Genomic DNA, 20,512 nt, shown 5'->3' on the forward strand with positions numbered 1-20,512 from the left:
CGAACTCGATAATTTCTTATCAAACATCATCCCTAGTGTATATACATAAATATATGATAAGCGGAAGAAAATGGATGGATGGATGGATGGATATATATCATGGAGAACCTGTGACGGTGAGGTTGGTTATGGGCATGGTCATCATGACATCAGAGTCATTCGCATAATTTGCTATGATGATAAGATTTTCTTTAAAAAGGTTAAAAAATGTCTACATACATCAAAAAGAAATTGTTATTATTGATTATTAACATATTATTTTTATCGTGTTGCCATATTTTCAATTGTTGCTGCTTTTTGTATAATGTACTTGAAGCATTTACAGACTTTTACTGACTTTTTTTATACAAAACAACTAGCAAAAAAATCTAGCAACTTCTTCTGGTGTTATTATAAAATGTACTTGTGTTTAGAGACTCTTAACTTCTGTCCTTCGATGTCCTTGATGAGCTGCAGCGAGCATGACGTCACACTTGCTTGGCGCTGTTGCTCTAGTTTCACTTTCTCTTCTTAAAAGCCGCCACTGTCCTCTTAATATTTGCACATTTTGTAGATGGCTGTCCGCGGGTATATCTGCGATATATTAAAATTACGTCCACTTCGTAGACATGCCGACAACGCTCCAGACAATGGCGTGTGTTTTATTTACATCTGGTTTCTGTAGCGCGGTTTTCAGTGATCAAAGTCTATTTGGTGTATGTTTAAATAAAGGTGTAATCACTCACCAATAGCCAAATGCAGTTGGTGACCAAAGCATTGCATCACTCAGGAGTCGAGAAGTCAGCACCGGAGGCACCATATTCTTTTGAAAAGTTTGTTGTGTTGTGTTATTGTGCGTCAAACCTCAACGGCGGAGCAGGCGGAAGACGGTAGATTTAAGAACTACCACAACGGCTGCGATGGCGGAAGAGGGCTGCAGCAGAAAAGTGTCCCCAGTCGTCTTGGACTCCATGCCACTGGACCCTGACCCGATTCTGTCAAGGATCTTGTGATGACTGTCTGTGCACCAGTCTCCCCACGTAAAACAAAGTCACGCACAGGCATCCTCCATAAAGGGATACACCCCTACCAGGAGGATCGTCATACTCGTTCGAGTGACCGCCGATGATGATGATGCGTCAAAGAAGCCTATGTAAACACGCAAGAGGCAAGGTTGAGCCAAAGGGAATGCCATGTGCTTTGCCCGTCAGGCCCAGAGAAGAGAAAACGGGCGTAACAAAGGCACATCTAAAGATACTGGTATAGTGCTATTGTCTCAAATATATACCACTGTCTAAAATATACCAGTATTAACTACCGCCCAGCCCTACGTCATTCACACATGGCCGCTGATGGCGAGGTTGCTCAGACCAAGCTGCTGCTTCAACTTGGATTTTATCCGCCAATCTACATATCTTTTTAACTATGATAAGACCTGACATTTTTGGGAAAAGTTGCTAGAGGGGACTTTTATTACAATGAAGGAGAATGCAGTACTGGAACACAAGTCGATGAACGACCGCCTCACGCTGCAAGTTTGTGCTAATGCTAGCGGTGACTGAAAGGTGACGCTATACTTGGTTTACCACTCCCAGACCGTTTAATAAATTCCGCAAACATTCAAGGACACGAGGTAAAAGGATTTTCCTTTTTTGTTGTTTATTGTAGCAACATATTTGGTAACATTTTGAAGTGAATGGACTTTTGTGTGAGTGCGGAAGCATTGACAGTTGAGCTGGCTTTTGTGATGTTTGGATAAAAAAAAGAGATTGTTGAGCCATTACTCGCTTGTTATGTTATTTTAATACATATACAGTATATATACACATTATGCTGTCTTCAAAGAGTGTATTTTTAATATAAAATGGAGGGGCGGGGGGGTTTCACTATACAAACGTTTCGGTCGGCAAACAATGTTCAAGAACCAATTAAGTTTGTAGATCGAGGTTCCACTGTATATACAGTATACATATATACACTTACATAAATAAAAACACACACACACACACACACACACACACACACACACACACACACACACACACACACACACACACACACACGCACACACACACACACACACACACACACACAAACACACAACAGTTAGCATTATTATTGCGGTATTTTGCATGTTTTGTGTTTCTTGCTAGTCTTAGTATTTTATCCGTTTTAATGTCTAAGCTTTTATTGTTTTAAATATTTGTTTGTACAGCAGCACTTAAAGATTCATTTAAATGAAATGTGCATAACAAATAAAATATATTATTATTATTTCGGGCGGGCGTTGTTGTTGTGCTACTCTGTTCAGCTGTCCTTAAAACACATCCATGTCGTATTCCTCAGAAGGATCACTGTGTGCTAAGAGAACACAGCTTGTAGGTTCAATGTGAACAATTGAATAGCTGAGTTGCTCACACAGCAATGTGTTTAGGTATATACATTTAAATTGGAATATGTCGTTTCTTAATGGGAAAAGACAAGACTCTTGTTTTCATGTTAACATTTAAGCTAGCGAGCTGGCATCAGTTTAGTTCATTTGTTTCTCAATAATTTCAATTTAAAATGGTAATAATTACAGTTGGGAGTTTTACCACAGTTATTATTAATACCTTTATTGTTACATCTCTAGCCTTAACCCAAGGGCATTTCGATCAGATCCTATGCTTAGCTGAGCATTGAAGGCATTGTGGTTTTTCGCTTTCCTCTATTTGTGTCTAATCAGTGACGGGGCACGCCTGACCGCCCCCACACAGACCACTGTTGTGCTTAACCCCCTTGGAGAGGAATACAATTTTGGTAGAAGAGTTTCCCTGGGGGGCGTTTTACAATAATTCCCATCTCAAACGTTGATAACATGATCGTTAGTTGCATGTCATGCTTAGAAATAGTGGTCTTAAAGCAGAAATTTAACATCCAGTAGACACATGGGGATCAAAAAAGGGGACATTTCAGGCCAATGAACATTCCATTGTGGATTAGAGGGGCAGTGCATAAAAGCAGGCGGGCTGGCTAAAGTGGGGTAGGGAGTGTCTATGGACATTGCTGCCACAATGAAGCTCTGTAGGGCTTTTTTTTGCCCAATTGGGGTCAAAACCAGTGAGCGTGGCCGTTACCAAGATGGCCTTTGAAAGCTCCAAGTTTGTTCATGTTTGACAAAATTGTTGTTGTTGTTTGCTATTTCATAACAGTAATAATTGTACAAAGATGTGTTTTAATGTGCCAGATAAGACAATTCATCCAGTTGGTTTTAGTTGAAAGTTGGCACCTTTTTCCTTCTATTCGTAGGAATGCATGCAATTTAACAGGAATAAAATTCGGAAATTTTTTGCTTGTAATGCATTGTTTTCTGTTTTTCAATCCATAACATGAATTAGGTACTACTTACAAATAGAAGTGAGGTAAATAATCAATTTTTAGATGCATCGCAATTCCGACATGGGCGATTATAAAATCTATCAGTAAACATAATATCAATAATCGATAATCGATTTATTAATTGTAAATGCAGATAGTTCTAAAATGTGGCTGACTGCAGCGAGCCACCTCACAAAGAGATCCGACCACCTCCTTTATTATAGGGCAGTGGTCCCCAACCACCGGGCCGCGGCCCAATTGGTACCAGGCTGCAAAAGAAATTTAAAAAAATAAAAAATTAAAAAAAAATTTTAAATTTGTTTTTATTTTTATTAAATCAACATAAAAAACACAATATATACATTATATATCAATATAGATCAATGCAGTCTGCAGGGATACAGTCCGTAAGCACACCTGATTGTATTTCTTTATGAAAAAAATTAAATTAAATTAAAAAGAAAAAACATGGACTTGTTTTTCAGCATTGTCCACACGTTAAAGTCAGGACTTTGGGAAGGCCATTCTAAAACCTTAATTCTAGCCTGATTTAGCCATTCCTTTACCACTTTTGACGTGTATTTGGGGTCATTGTCCTGTTGGAACACCCAACTGCGCCCAAGACCTAACCTCCGGGCTGATGATTTTAGGTTGTCCTGAAGAATTTGGAGGTAATCCTCCTTTTTCATTGTACCATTTACTCTCTGTAAAGCACCATTTCCATTGGCAGCAAAACAGGCCCAGAGCATAATACTACCACCACCATGCTTGATGGTAGGCATGGTGTTCCTGGAATTAAAGGCCTCACCTTTTCTCCTCTAAACATATTGCTGAGTATTGTGGCCAAACAGCTCAATTTTTGTTTCATCTGACCACAGAACTTTCCTCCAGAAGGTCTTCTCTTTGTCCATGTGATGTCAGATGAAACAAAAATTGCAGCATCAAAAAAGTTACACTTTTAAAAGGAATGCAATCTCCCTGTGGACAAGATTCCTAAATAAACTGTTGACGTGTCGTGGACCAATTTGAAAACAACGGCGGACTGCACTTGGCCTGCAGGACCTAGTTTGGACACCACTGCTTTAAAACAAAAGAGAGTGAAATTATGAAATGAAATTAAAAATATCAACAAAAAAATTTTCATCATTTTTATGAATGGTTGTTGGGAACATTAACATTTAGTTGCAAATAAACAAAGAGAGAGAAACATACTGGCTGTTGAAAATGGGAATTATTTTCAGCATTGAGAATGTGTTTTGCATAATCCTTCAGCTCTAACCACATTCATTGCACTGCTATCATATCCTGGACTAACTCCATAGAAAAAGATTTGCATGCTTGAAATGGACATGTATGCAAAACTGAGGTGGTATATATACAGAGGAGAAACAGGGTAAAACAAAAGCAAACATCTGGTCCAAACCATTGGTATATATGTATGGATTAAGGTCTAATAGTGTATATCTATACATAATTCTGCATCTTTAGTCGGAATATTCTCTGCCAATAAACCTCATTCTACCCACAAATTGGCTCTAAACCAAGCCTACATTTGCATCTAACCCAGTAAGTAAAATAGTTGCTCTGTGGTTGTCTTAACAAGGCTGCTACAATAACTTGTGTTCTAACTCTGGTCAATTTCAAAACCCCCAATCTGATGTGACTAGGCCGGGGTGTCAAAGGTTTAACTCCAGATTAGGCATGCAGATCACTTGCTGAACCCCCATCGGGTCTTGGGCTCACCTTTTAAATGCCCTACAGACTCATAAACAGTAACATGTAACAACGTCCCAAAGAGGACTCTGTACATCAGTGTTATGGTTAAATCTCTTGTTCACGAATAAGACAACATTTTAGCATTAGCAAGCAGGAAAAGACAGAATTTTAAGGGTTTCCTGTTGGAATGTAACAAAATCAAAATCTCACCGTAGGATATTATCTGGGTATTAAGGCCACCATACGATAATATTGTGGTATTTGTCCAAAACAAAAAGACCTAAAAATGCCATAGAGTGTAAAATGAAGTGGCAGGAATGTTTAGAATAAACATGCTCACTGTAATTGAACACAAACATAATGCTAAAATGTTGTAATGATATTTATTACTACAAAAAAACATTTTTAAGTGCAAAGAATTGTGCGGGAACATCCACTGTGTCTCTCAACTTTTACTTTCAGAGAAGCAGTGTCATCTACAGTGGACATTGTTGCTATCTGTTTTGAAAATGCACTTTCTCTGAAAACTAAACTCACATTTTAACTTTTTATAAAATGCCCTGTTCCACCAAAAGGGTTCCTGGAACTTCTGGTTCCTGGATCTATAGGTTCCTATGGAAGTGTGTGCTTTGAGTTTCCACTGCATTTCATAGTTCAGTGTACAAACCCCGTTTCCATATGAGTTGGGAAATTGTGTTAGATGTAAATATAAACGGAATACAATGATTTGCAAATCCTTTTCAACCCATATTCAATTGAATGCACTACAAAGACAAGATATTTGATGTTCAAACTCATAAACTTTTTTTTTTTTTTGCAAATAATAATTAACTTAGAATTTCATGGCTGCAACTCGTGCCAAAGTACTTGGGAAAGGGCATGTTCATCACTGTGTTACATGGCCTTTCCTTTTAACAACACTCAGTAAACGTTTGGGAACTGAGGAGACACATTTTTTAAGCTCCTCAGGTGGAATTCTTTCCCATTCTTGCTTGATGTACAGCTTAAGTTGTTCAACAGTCCGGGGGTCTCCGTTGTGGTATTTTAGGCTTCATAATGCGCCACACATTTTCAATGGGAGACAGATCTGGACTACAGGCAGGCCAGTCTAGTACCCGCACTCTTTTACTATGAAGCCACGTTGATGTAACACGTGGCTTGGCATTGTCTTACTGAAATAAGCAGGGGCGTCCATGGTAACGGTGTTTGGATGGCAACATATGTTGCTCCAAAACCTGTATGTACCTTTCAGCATTAATGGCGCCTTCACAGATGTGTAAGTTACCCATGTCTTGGGCACTAATACACCCCCATAACATCACAGATGCTGGCTTTTCAACTTTGCGCTTATAACAATCCGGATGGTTCTTTTCCGCTTTGGTCCAGAGGACACGACGTCTACATTTTCCAAAAACAATTTGAAATGTGGACTCGTCAGACCACAGAACACCTTTTCCACTTTGTATCAGTCCATCTTAGATGAGCTCAGGCCCAGCGAAGCCGACGGCGTTTCTGGGTGTTGTTGATAAACGGTTTTCGCCTTGCATAGGAGAGTTTTAACTTGCACTTACAGATGTAGCAACCAACTGTAGTTACTGACAGTGGGTTTCTGAAGTGTTCCCGAGCCCATGTGGTGATATCCTTTACACACTGATGTTGCTTGTTGATGTAGTACCGCCTGAAGGATCGAAGGTCACGGGCTTAGCTGCTTACGTGCAGTGGTTTCTCCAGATTCTCTGAACCCTTTGATGATATTACGGACCGTAGATGGTGAAATCCCTAAATTCCTTGCAATAGCTGGTTGAGAAAGGTTTTTCTTAAACTGTTCAACAATTTGCTCACGCATTTGTTGACAAAGTGGTGACCCTCGCCCCATCCTTTTTTGGAATGACTGAGCATTTCATGGAATCTACTTTTATACCCAATCATGGCACCCACCTGTTCCCAATTTGCCTGTTCACCTGTGGGATGTTCCAAATAAGTGTTTGATGAGCATTCCTCAACTTTATCAGTATTTATTGCCACCTTTCCCAACTTCTTTGTCATGTGTTGCTGGCATCAAATTCTAAAGTTAATGATTATTTGCAAAAAAAAAATGTTTATCAGTTTGGACATCAAATATGTTGTCTTTGTAGCATATTCAACTGAATATGGGTTGAAAATGATTTGCAAATCATTGTATTCCGTTTATATTTACATCTAACACAATTTCCCAACTCATATGGAAACGGGGTTTGTAGTTTGTACAAATCAGGCTGATGACGTGTGGAAGAGTGGTTTACTATATTTCTATACTGATACCATGTAAATGAACAGACAACATTAGGTCACAGTTTTCTTACGAAAAAGTAAGAAATTGAAAAACAAAGCAATAATATACAAAATTATGTAATAAAAAAAATAAAGTGTATCAAATTGTTCATAAAAAGTCAGGCTTTTGTTTGCAATGTGCAACAGATAGAAAGTTGTGCTCTCAGTAAATAATGAATTCATGAGGGTCAGGATATTCCTTTTGCTCTATTTCAGCTGTAAATAACAATATCTAAATAATAAATGTCAGTGTTTATCTCACGCCAACAACACAAACACATCGGCTTTAGCGTTAGCTTGTTAGCATTAGCATTCTGTTCACTCGGCTTGATGCTAATACCTACACAAATGGAGTGTCACTGACTACATGTATTAAAGTAAGTAGTTAATATTTGATGTTATTTACCTTTGTAAATACCTTTCCACATTTATCCAATGTAGTCAGAGTAATGGGCAGCTGAGGTTGCCGGCGTCACACTCCTCCGTGAATACGTTTAAAAGAGTCTGTCGACTTCTCGTAGCTTTGCGTATCGAAATTTAGTTTGTACACACTAATAAACAACAAAAAACTGCATATAGTTTAAAGACTACGGCTGGGTAAAAACACTCCAAATAGTTCCACCTATTAAGTGTTCTTCAGCACAAAGATGCCCAACAAAAGTTCCTGCATTTCGAAAGCTCCTTTCGTTCTTCTTTCTCTCCATTGTCAAGTTTGTTGTACTAGAAATACACAAGAAATATGAAATAAACAAGTCGCCACGTATATTCCAATGGTGGTCGTGTGTTTGAAAAATACATTTTAGGAACGCCCCCAATTGTGTTCAACTATTCAGCGTTCGACAGCACAGCCCGCCCCCAAAAGGTCCCTGGTCGCTTGGAAAAGTCCCACCTGGCAAGGAGGAACTCCGAAAGGTTCCTGAAGAACTAAATCTACCTGGGTAGTTTTTGGTGGAAACACAGGGGGAACTTTATTTACCCGGGTAAATGGGGAAGTTCCTGAAAAAGTTCCTGTGGTGGAAAAGGGCAGATTATAAATACCTCAAAAAATGACGTTTAGCTTCGTTGGCTTCATATTTTACAGCTGATGGTAGCTTATCAAGTAGTTTAGTGTACATCATTTGTTTTCCCTCGACGCGGCGCAGCTTGAGTGATTCTGTTTTGGCTTGGAACACTCAAAAACAAATGTGGCGCACTTTATTACCTCTGCCACAGAGGTTATGTTTTCGCCAGGGTTTGTCTGTTTGTTAGCAACATAACTTAAGAAGTGGAACACACTTCACTTCCTGCTTTCTCTTTCGCTCCACGCCCTCACATTGCGGACTGGCGATGCGCAGCGGATTGTGGGAGATGTAGTTTATTTTCAAAGTAAAAGAGCTATAAAAAAAACTACACACCAAGTTTGTTTGATACCGTCACGCGTCACGGCATTATTGAGAAGATTTTGAAACCTTCGCCGGATCTAAAAAACGTTACACCCCTAGTTTCCCGTAAAGGCCAACAGCGCTTGGAAACTATGATGAGAAAAATTAATCTTTCAGAACTTAAATAGTCAAAACTATTAGTCAAACTGTAGCAAATAAATAAACATAAGCTGGAGTTCTCCCTAACATAGAAACATGTGTAGAACCTATTCAATTGACTAACATGACAATAGTCCCGCTTTGTGCCTCACAAGCTCATGAAGGGCGTCTGACTCAGGAGAATACATTTTACTCTTAATCCTTCACAATTCTTTGCGCGAGACATCATCCTGACTAAAATGACCATGTGCTTATCCCTTTATTAGGTGAAATACTTTGAAATTCACAATGTTATCGCCACAAAATTACCATTTCATTACAAAATCATTATCATTATAATGATTCATTCAAATTCCAAATGTACAGTATATGCTGCCTGGAGATATAAGCCCCTTTCACAAAGCTTTTCCCACATTTTTTCTAGTGTTGCTGTTCTGTCGTAAACAGCAGCAGGCAAGTTTTTGCCTTCAGAGGTGATATCAGAGCCGTAACAAAGCCGGGACACCAAACGCGTGGAAGGGTATTCCGCAATGCCTGAGCAGGATAGGAAGTTTAACAAAAGGTTTGCTTCTTCTGCCCTGTTGTGTTGCAAGTGGCTATGCAATGAGGATGTGCTATATAGATGCCATGTTGCTGTGTGAAAGCTCACACAGCAGAAATACATGCTTTGGTGGGGCTATTCTGCAAAAGCTCGCGGGAAAGTGGCTAGTTTTGATGATTGGCTGAAAGAAATCACATGGCTCTTTAACCTTATGAATGCATTTGACATTAGATTGAGTTACCAAATATGGTTCATTGCCATATATAGAGCTTCGGTGTCAAAATACAGTTGAACAATACTAGGATTGGCTGGATGACAAATTTTGCTGGATGATATATTCATCCATCTATTTTCTACGGCTTGGCCCTTTCGGTGTTGTATATTTTCGCCAAGATTATTGCCAATAAACAATATTATTGTCAGTATTTTTAGACCAAGCTTAGCACTAATGTAATCATAATACATAACAATCATAATGCAAGTATCATTTTTAAAATCAAGAAACTTAATTGTTTCATTTGTTTTGTTTTTACCATTGTAATTGGAAGATCAAGAACTTTGAATTTTTTCTAAACAAAAAATAAAACTTTCAATCTTGTTTAGCAAAATTGCACTTCAATAAGTATTGAACTTCTTCAAGTGTGTGTTTTCCAAGTTAGAAAAACTGAGGTGGTTTGTTTAGTTTGTGTTACTTTCCAACAAATTCTGCAAACTTGCTTGTTCGTGCCGTGTTGATGGGCTCATCATGCTCACTCGTTTGAAGCCAAAATATTCCCACACAGGGTTATTTGGGTTTGCAATCATCTTTTTTCCTCCTAATTTGTGTTACTTTGCGGTGCTTCTCACTAGCTAGTCGCGACTAGCGAGGCTCTTTGTCTGCGAGTCTGTGTGTGTAAGCTAGCGGTACCGCCTCTGCCCACTGAGACAAAGATTGTGGATGACTGACAAGAGGATACACTCCGTTCTTTAAATTCTGCTATCAAATAAACAAGCTCAGGCACTTTGTCGATGACAGCAAAGTTATCAAGCTCATTCATCGTTGGAATAACTGATTATTCACTAATCGGTCCAGGCATGATAATACATGAATTGTCTTTCGAGATTACCTCTTGAAAAAAGATATTGAAGGAACTAACAATACATAGCACGTTACATGCTAATCGGGGCAGTGTTTTGTTTACTTCAGTTACCAGTTAGCCTACATCAGCGACTGCCTCCAACATATCTTGTAGGCAGTGTAAATACAAGTCAGACAGGTATAGCATATCTAATGGTAATCTAATCTTAGTTTTAGTTTGCGGATACTCTAAATTTAACTTTTAGTTTAAGACTAAACTCAAAAGATTCTAATGAACCAAATTGAAAGCCTCCAGTATAATGTTAGTGAACATTTTTATGGTACTTCAAGCCTATTTCCACAAAGGGTGGGTATTGCAGTAAGTGGGTAAGGGTCGTGTGTGGAGAGAAATGCATAAGGCATTTCACAGGAGATAATCCCTAAAGCTAATACTATGCAAATGAGAAGATGAGGTTTCTGTTATTTGACATATGGAGAAAATGTGAGGCCAAAAAAACCAATATGCTTGACAGATGCATTTAGATGATAACCCAAATCCCCTGGAACCTGAATGCATGACGAACTAATCCATGAATGATTTTTGGTCACGTGACAGTGATGAGCCGCTTTTACCACAGGAAACTAGAAAAAGTTGCAGTAAATATACAGAACTATCACCTAGAAGGAATACACTTTGTCCCACTTTCTCACGCCTACTTAACAAATAAGAGCGAGAGCACTGTTGCAGGAATGATGTTGACAAAAGAAATACCAACTGCAAGCTATTTTACTCGTTGTCAATGAAGAACACATCAACAATTTAAATACTTCTAATTTCAAAGGACAATACTCTGCTTGTACTACCACAAATACATTGCAGTATATATTGCTATCGTATAAAATAAAACAGCATTAATTGTTTAATACTGGCAAGACAAGTGAGTATAGCTTACAACGTACATGTTTAAAATGGTTTCTAAAGAGTAAATATTTTTCTCACCACAAAAAAAAGGGACAAGCGGTAGGAAATGGATGGATGGATTGTTACGCCCTTAAATTCTCTTGGACAAGCAATTCACCCCACATTTGCGATCAGATTAGTCCAGGGGTCACCAACCTTTTTGAAACCAAGGGCTACTTCTTGGGTACTGATTAATGCGAAGGGCTACCAGTTAGATACACACTTAAATAAATTGCCAGAAGTAGCCAATTTGCTCAATTTACCTTTAACTCTGTTATTATTAATAATTAATGATATTTATCTTTGTGGAAACACTGATCATCTTAATGATTTCTCACAATAAATATATATAGAAACAGATAAATATCAATATGCAACACTTTATTTTTATGTTTTCTCTAAGTGCACATTTTTCAAATTGAACATTTTCAAATGATCACTTCTAAGACAGTCTTGTGAAATCACAATATCCCATTTTAACTAGCTAGCCACTAACATTTTTTAACAAATCATGAATTACTTTGCACCATGTTTGTACAAATAATAACTCATGTAAAATACAAAAGTAAACTCTCAAATTTTTAAATCATGTCACACTTCGAACTGGACACCAAATCTGTTATCTGTTTCTTTGTCAGTTAGTGGGAAGCCTGGCATTGCATGCTGTTAACTAGTGTGTTGTACTCTGGTGTGTAACTTGACACTGCAACTCTGAGTGAGTCTTGCAGATGTGCATCAGTGAGGCGTGTTCTGTGTTTGTTCTTGATGAAGTTCATGTCAGAAAAGGCTGATTCACAAAGATAAGATTTTTCCTCATTGTTTGCGGAACCTTCTTAATCTTTTGGACATATTTTCACAGCAATCTGGCCTTAAGCTTAATTATGATAAATGTAAAATGTTAAGGATCGGAAATGTAAAGGGAACGTCCTTTCGAAAGAAATGCAAAGTGCCTGTTTTGCGGACAGATGGACCAGTTAACATACTTGGTGTTGTTGTCCCAGAAAATCTGGAAGATCTAGGCTCAGTAAATTATGATAATCGACTAAGAAAGCTGGACAAAATTATGCAATTATGGAAAGGGAAATCCCTAACCTTGTATGGTAAAATGTCTATTGCCAACTCGTTAATTATTCCTCAATTTATTTATTTGTTTTTTGTCATTACCAGCTCCATCACAAAACTTTTTTAAGATTTATGAGCGGAGGGTCTTCGATTTTGTCTGGAACGGCAAACCAGAAAAGATTAAAAGAAAGGTTTTGTACAAAGAGTATGAATATGGGGGCCTGAAACTTCTCAACCTTGAAGCTATGTGTCTGTCTTTAAAAGCATCAATTGTTCCAAAGATGTATTTAAACATTGAGTGGTACACAAATGTCCTGTTGGACAAAAAACATGTACTGTATCAAAATAAATTGTATCCTTTTTTACAAGTGATCCCCTCCCAGAGAGTCTGCTGGGAAACATGCATAAAGGAAACAATCCACTCATAGTGGTGTTTTCAATTTTATGTGCCAGAAAAAAGAGACAATATTTTGCAGCAGTTAATATGGATGAACTCTAATATTGTAATAGATGGAAAGCCTTTCTTTTGGAAAAAATATGTTTGAAAGAGGAATCATTTTTGTCAATGATATTATCAATGAGAATGGTAAAATTATGAAGTATGATGAATTTAGAGCTATGTATGGTGATGCTTGCTCAAGCTTTTCATTTTATCAACTAACTGGAGTAATTGGGAAAAGATGGAAACAAATAATTAATTATGGAACTACTAAATTATTAGTTTGTAAACCTCTAATAAGAAATTCTAGTTGGCAAAAAGGAACTAAAATAAAAAATATATAATTTTTATTTAATAAAGAAATCTTTGAAGGCTGCCTCATCAACACAAATGGAAAATGGGAGGACTTTTTTGACTGCCCGTTGCCATGGGATGCCATATTCAAACTAATCTATAAAACCACTATTGAAGTGCAAAATCGTTATTTTCAAATTAAAATGATAACTTCTTACCCACAGGGAAAATGTTAAAATTATGGAATATGACAGAGTCAGGTGATTGCCGATTTTGTTGTCAGGAGCCTGAATCCACCCTGCATTTGTTTTGGTATTGTCATATTGTGTCTTTGTTTTGGGTGGAAGTTGAAAAAATGTGTTTAAGGATTGGTTTGTTTATGAAGCTTAATGTGGTTTCTGTTATTTTAGGAGAGTTCATTGACAATCATGATTTAGTCAATTTAATTATAGTACTCGGTAAAATGTTTATTTTTAAGGCCAAAAACAGATATTCACTTAGTATTACTTTCGTTGAAAACGATAATGATGCCAAAAAACATTTAAAAAAAAGATGAGAAGTCCTCAAAGGCTTATTTTGAAAGTATAATTATGTTTATAGATTATATGATATCTGTTGTTGTGTTCCCTAATTTGAGTGACCTGGACATAATCTGGACTGTACATAAATGCTTATTTTGAAAATGTAATTTTGTTTATGAATTATATGCAATCTGTTGTGTTCCCTAATTTTTTTCTGTGTACATGAATGAAGGTGTGTTTTGCTGAGTCCGACTTGGACATTATCTGGACTGGGCCTGGTTTAAAAAACCCTTTAAACAAATCTAATTTCATTGACAACCTGGTCTGTTGAAGATAAGGCCCTTTTTTAAAAAATAAAATAAAATAAGATAAATAAATAAAAAACATTTTCTTGGATAAAAAATAAAGTAAAACAATATAAAAATAATTACATAAAAAATAGTAATTAATGAAAATGTTAGTGGACCAGCAGCCTATACAATCATGTGTGCTTCAGGGACTGTGTCCCTTGCAGATGTGTTGTCTATGTTGTGGGAACCAGAATATTGGCAGCAGAAAGAAATAACCCCTTTTGTGGGAGTGGGTGTGGATGAGTGTGCATGGGGGAGGTTGTTTGGGTTGATGCACTGATTGAAAGTGTATCTTGTGTTTTTTCTATGTAGATTTAATTTTTTATTTTTTATTTTTTTTTTTTTTTTAGAACAGGCCCGCGGGCGACTTATCTGGTCCTTACGGGCGACCTGGTGCCCGCGGGCACCGCGTTGGTGACCCCTGGATTAGTCCATCACCTTCAGCTTCAGAATAAGGCTGCAGTCACTAATTTTTTTAGTAATCACTTAATCTATCGAGTCGTTTGTTGGATTGATCGAGTAAAAGCATAAAACACACTTTATAACCTCAATGCGTATTTTTTAGTAATCACTTAATCTATCGAGTCGTTTGTTGGATTGATCGAGTAACTGCATAAAACACACTTTATAACCTCAATGCGTATTTTAGGGAAAATAGTTCAAATAAATTATTTTTTGCTTGCCATAACCTGCATACATTTTTGTTTATTACACTAATTTAACAATTAATTAAAGCAACACTACATAAATCGAATTAAACGATTAATCGTAGCAGACCAACGTCAGAATGTCAGTGTGGATGTCAGAATTCATGTTTTCCTCAATAAACAGCAGCACCCCAGTGTCGGCAGCACTCATGCAGCCCCAGAACACTGTAGGCAAGACACAATTACCTCGGTACTCACTTGTGTTGCCAGCTATTTATACAATTATGGCTGTGTATTGACTCATTTACATACACATACAGTATACGTACATATACACTATCATACAAACTGTATAATGACTGCTCTAAAATAGACCCGAGTTTCATTTCTGTAATAATGTATGTTAATTAATAATGTTGATTGATCTACTCTGTCTTTACTGTGTGTATAATTGAACAGTGTTTATGTTGTGTACAAGGTGTATTTATAAAATGTTGTGTAAAGGAAATTTCATATTTTTAGGAAGCTCATCTTGTATTTGACATTGTTTATAGGGTTAGGCGCAATAAGTGTTCAGCTTCAGCCTAAACCCTTTCGGTCTTCAACATTGTCTATTTATGAATGTACAACTGTTTGTTTATGTAAAACGGTTTGTTTATTTTGTTGACCACTGACCGAATAAATAATAATAGAGTAAACTAAACTAAACTACTCACTTTTGTGAAATATTATATTTGGAGAAGGCAACGTTCCCAACAATTTGCATTTTGATCACCAAAGTGACATCACCTGTATGTACAGTATTTTACTTTGATGGCTTTTCACAGGAAGTTTTGAAGGCTCAAAAGATAATCAATACCAAACATTTTACCAGCATTGGAAATATGTTAGCTTATAAAAAAAAAGACAGCCTCTTACCTGATCGGCCCCATACGCAGCAGCAAACTCCATAAACTCCTCAATGCGAACAAAGCCATCTCCATCCTGGTCTAACGCGTCAAATACAGTTTTCAGCGGCGAGGCTTCTTCCTCTCTTGTGTTCACAGCTGAAACCATTGGCAGTGAGTCATCTTCCACCATCTTAGAGAGGGAAACAGTGTCCACACTTGGCTCACTAGTCCATGCAGTCTCCGCAGTAGAAGTTTCCAACTCCATGAGCGCCTCAGGAGCGGTGTCATTGTGTACTCCCTCTTTCGGCTTCAAGTTCCAAAGTCCCTCATCGGGGGTTAAGCACAAATCCAACGCTGTTGTCTCATTTGCTTCAGTTTTCCATTTGTTACCCATCAAATCCTTTGGCGTACTCTCCGCAGAGAAGCTCTCGTAGCGGATGTCGCCGTGGACGAAGGCATCCCCAGGTGACAAAATCACAGAGGATGAGTCACCCTCTCCTTGTTGCTCTATAGTCCTGAATAGTCCAGCATGTTCCACATGGGACTCTTCTGACAGATCCCACTGTACAGGACCAGCAGGTTGATGGGTGAGTCCACTGTCAGGATCTGGATCCTCTAAATCCATCAAAAGCCCAGATCCCTGAAAGAACGCCAGGTGTGTGCTGCTGTCAGGTTGCTCTGGCAGCATTGAGCTACACTTTACTGGCAGAGACGTCACTTGATCTGGGAATAAACCTTCGTCTGCAGTTTCAGGTGACAAAGTCTCCCTGTGCTCCTCCAGTGACGGCGCTTCAGTGACATCATGTGACGCACATGAAGACATTGAGGTGGCGCAAACCTGATCTACGGACAGAAGCGACTCTCCTGGGTTTGTGTCTGAATTCCATTTAGACTGCGGACACACGGTCGCACTACTGTTGATGATTAGCTCGGTCTGTCCCCTGAGGGCGTCGCTGCCTCCAAAAGAGGCCTCCTCGAATGCAAACTTTTTCCCATCAGTGAAGTTGGGAGAAAAAAGCCACGAGAGCATGAAGTCACTGGCTTCATCTGGTTCCTTGTTTCTTTCCGTCTCCCCTCTGTGCAGAGGAACTTGTGACTCAGGAGAAAGGCGGCCGTCGAAAAACAAATCTCCACAGGGATAATCAGAAATGTATAAGAGTTGATCCAACTCTACCGGCGTGTCTTGCTGGTAGGCCTTTTCCGTGTTGCCTTGTTGGGAGGTCAGGTTCTGGTCTCCAAAATGCAAACCTGTCTGACCGGTGTTGTTTGGACAAAGGACAGCTCCATTGTCTGAATTCAGGGCGAGGAATCCAAGAGGGAACGCTTGATGTGCGTGCCCCAAAGGGCTTGACAGCACTGTAGGTTCCATTTACGTTTGGCTACCCTATCTCACTGTGCTCGTCAAAATCCAGTCCGGCAACCAAAATGCCATATTTCAAATAGCATTTGTGTATATTTACAGCTCAAAAAGGAAGGGAAAATAAGACTTTACTGTGGGGCGGTATAGCTCGGGTGGTAGAGCAACTTGAGGGTTCCAGGTTTGATCCCTGCTTCCGCCATCCTAGTCACTGCCCATGAATACCATGAATTGATTAACATGAACCCCGACTTAAACAAGTTGAAAAACTTATTCGGGTGTTACCATTTAGTGGTCAATTGTACAGAATATGTAAAAGTAAAGTTTCAATCAATCAATCAATGCCGTTGTGTCCTCGGGCAAGACACTTTACCCACCTCACACTGGTTTAAATGTAACTTAGATATTGGGTTTCACTATGTAAAAACGCTTTGAGTCACTAGAGAAAAGTGCTATATAAATATAATTCACTTTTCACGCACTGTAAAGCATTTTTTAAGCTAATTGCTTGGCAACCGCCTCTAGTAACCATGTTAGCGAATCAATTGATATACTTCTAAGCTATATTTAAATAGTTGGCGCACTTGAAGCAGGGCAAGTCCACTCTTGGGTCATTCAGCACAAACATACTTTAACATTTAGTCAGAAAGACGGCGAAATAAACCACTTCATTAAATAAAGATAGAAGTGTAAACATTAGCTTACTTAGGACTATTCGTCGTGGGTGCCTGGCACGCTAATAATAACAAAAAACCGTTCGAACAGAAAAAAAAAGGAAAAAAAGATTGATCTAAAATTGTAATAATGCTCTCTATTTGGCGTTTAAAGGAAAGTATTCCCGCAACAAGAATTTAAAACTCCTCCTTCCAGCATCGCACCGCTCCCCTGTCCATAGGCGAAACGTCTAGCTTAGCTAGCCAAATTAGCTTATTAGCTCGCTAACACCAACAAGGCCGTCCGTCCGCCCGTCTAAGTGCCGGCGCATAGGACCAAAACGTCGGCGTGGATGTCCGTGGATTCGGGGGTGTAGCCACGGAGGTCCTCGCTTCTTCGCACGTCCAAGGGGATATCGAGGCTACAGCTGTCGTTTTGCGGCAAGCCACAATCCACCTGTGTCCGCCCCTCCAGAAGGCCAGCAGAACGCCGCGGCGATCATTCCGCACCTACCAAAAAAAAAAAAAAAAAAAAAAAAAAAAGGACCAGTCGAGCAGAAACAGTCTTGTCGACTTCAAGTATTTAAAAAGATGGAAAGGGGAAGTTGTATCGTTTGCCAATGTCGACCACAGTCACGTACGAGCTCTCGCATCAGCATCAGCCGTGTCCCATCTCTCCCCTCCTCCTTGTCATCATCATCATCATCATCATCATCACCCTCCTCCTCCTCCTCCTGCAGCAGCGCACACACGCCGACGTTCCACGCACGCGTACAAAATACCCTGCAGTGTTTTTAGCCAAACAACTTGCTAATGTCACAAAACATACTGCAACTTGTTAGTTTCTCTTCTGTGTGATCTCTGCCAAGACACGAATTAAAAATGTTTCTGCTCAGTGATAGTCATTAAATGTTGGTGTTTATACATACATACATGTTTGCAATTCGTTATTCTTAGCATTTTTAAACAATATTTATAACTCTGATGAAGATGTGCATTGAGAAAAAAAGTGCTTTAGTGACCTCACATGGCGGGCATAGGTACTGACTGTCTTCTATTTGTTGTGCAAACTGTATTAGGACTTTCAAACAGTCTTCTGTTGTCATATTCAAGTTGCTTATTATTTTTACATTAAATAAAATGTTGTCGGGGAAAATATGCCACATTTGTTTTTTGTCAGAAATGTTTATTTATGAGCCCCTCGGTGTTAATACTGTAGATTGTGATTTAACTCACTTCTATTGTTTTTTTTAAGCAGAATTCCACCCATTGATATATTTGTAAAATAAAAAATATTCACAGACAACTTAATGTTTTTGAAAAATATTATTCCATCGTTTAAAATACATATGTGATACTGTTTATATATATATATATATATATATATATATATATATATATATATATATATATCCGATTGTAGCTGAGATAGGCTCCAGTGACCCCCGTGACCCCGAAGGGAATAAGCGGTAGAAAATGGATGGTTGTATATATATATATATATATATATATATATATATATATATATATATATATATATATATATATATACACACATCTTTATGTATGTATATGAAACATCATATATATGTTCATATATACAGTATATATAGATGTATGTATATATACATGAAATATATAAAAAACAATATTATATAACAATTTATATATGTATATACACACACACACACACATATATATTATATGTCCATATATCAATTCTAAATATTTATATAGTACTCTTATATTTCTAAAATATATTTAGCCTCGTTCTATTGTTTTTGATAAATATTAATACAAAATACTTATATAGCACTTGTATAATTCAAAAAGATGGATACCCACATTCTTTTTTTAATAAATATTAGTACAAATTATTTATATATTTATATTTTTCAAATATATATATATACATATTTATATATATATTCTATTGTTTCTGATAAATATCACTACAAAATATGTATATAGTTAAAAAAATATATACTGTATACTCATATTTTTTTCAATAATTAGTACAAAATATTTAAATAGTACCTCTATATTTCAAATATATCTGTGTGTATACACACCCATATTCTATTGTTTCTGATAAATATTAATACAAAATATTTATATGGTATTTCTACATTGAAAAAATATATATAGCCATATTCTATAGTTTTTGATAAATATAAATCCAAAATTATAATATTTGAGATTTAGGATTAATATCTATCAAAAACAAGAGAAAGTGTGTTAGAACACAACAGTACAGAGATGTGAATTCACATTTAAAAAATGAAGAAAATTAAATTAAATTACAGTAAAAAAAAAAAAAAAAATTCTTTTAAAAAGTTGTACTAGCAAGTCTTTATGTCCCCTTAAGAGAACAATGGAACTATGTTTTAAAATTAAGTTGAGCTACACGTTTTTTTGTGTTAATTCAGTTTTGCTTTTGTAAGTTATTCCATTTTAAGCCATTCAAGATGTTTTTTCTTTTCTTCTTTAATCTTTGTCATTTTACCTAACTTTTTACAGCAGTTTTTTTGGGCAGCTTCAGCTGCAGTTTTTAAATGTGCTTTATAAATAAACCTAGACCTTGCTTTTAGTATTGTAAAAAAAAATACTGCATGTCACCTGCAAAAATCACATTACTTATAAAGCACTCAATTTCTACCTTTAGAAACAGAATAACTGGATGAATGGGTTTACTTCCTTCTCCCATGCCAATGAAATGTGTGTTGGAATGGTAGCCATTTTGAGAAGACAGTTCTATTACGCTGGACAAACCCCAACAAATCACACATTACTAGCATACCTCTGATGTCCTCTCCACGGAACAACAGGTTTTATTCCTGTAGTGTTTTGCATTTACA

At 37.5% G+C, this 20,512-nt stretch overlaps 1 protein-coding gene across 2 annotated transcripts in view; it reads right to left on the reverse strand.

The window, feature by feature from the left end:
* rab11fip3 (RAB11 family interacting protein 3 (class II)) overlaps positions 1-18,374 on the reverse strand; it is a 54,914-nt gene extending 36,540 nt beyond the window's left edge. Inside the window, exon 1 of one of the 2 annotated variants that reach the window (XM_062055898.1) lies at positions 15,673-18,374. In XM_062055898.1, coding sequence (XP_061911882.1) covers positions 15,673-17,013 — 1,341 coding nt within the window. In that variant the 5' untranslated portion in view covers positions 17,014-18,374. The remainder of the gene's footprint in view (positions 1-15,672) is intronic. The other variant, XM_062055899.1, reaches the window with a different exon arrangement.
* Between the last annotated feature and the right edge of the window lie 2,138 nt (positions 18,375-20,512).

Source organism: Entelurus aequoreus, linkage group LG08 (assembly GCF_033978785.1).
Source record: "Entelurus aequoreus isolate RoL-2023_Sb linkage group LG08, RoL_Eaeq_v1.1, whole genome shotgun sequence".
Taxonomy (NCBI): domain Eukaryota; kingdom Metazoa; phylum Chordata; class Actinopteri; order Syngnathiformes; family Syngnathidae; genus Entelurus; species Entelurus aequoreus.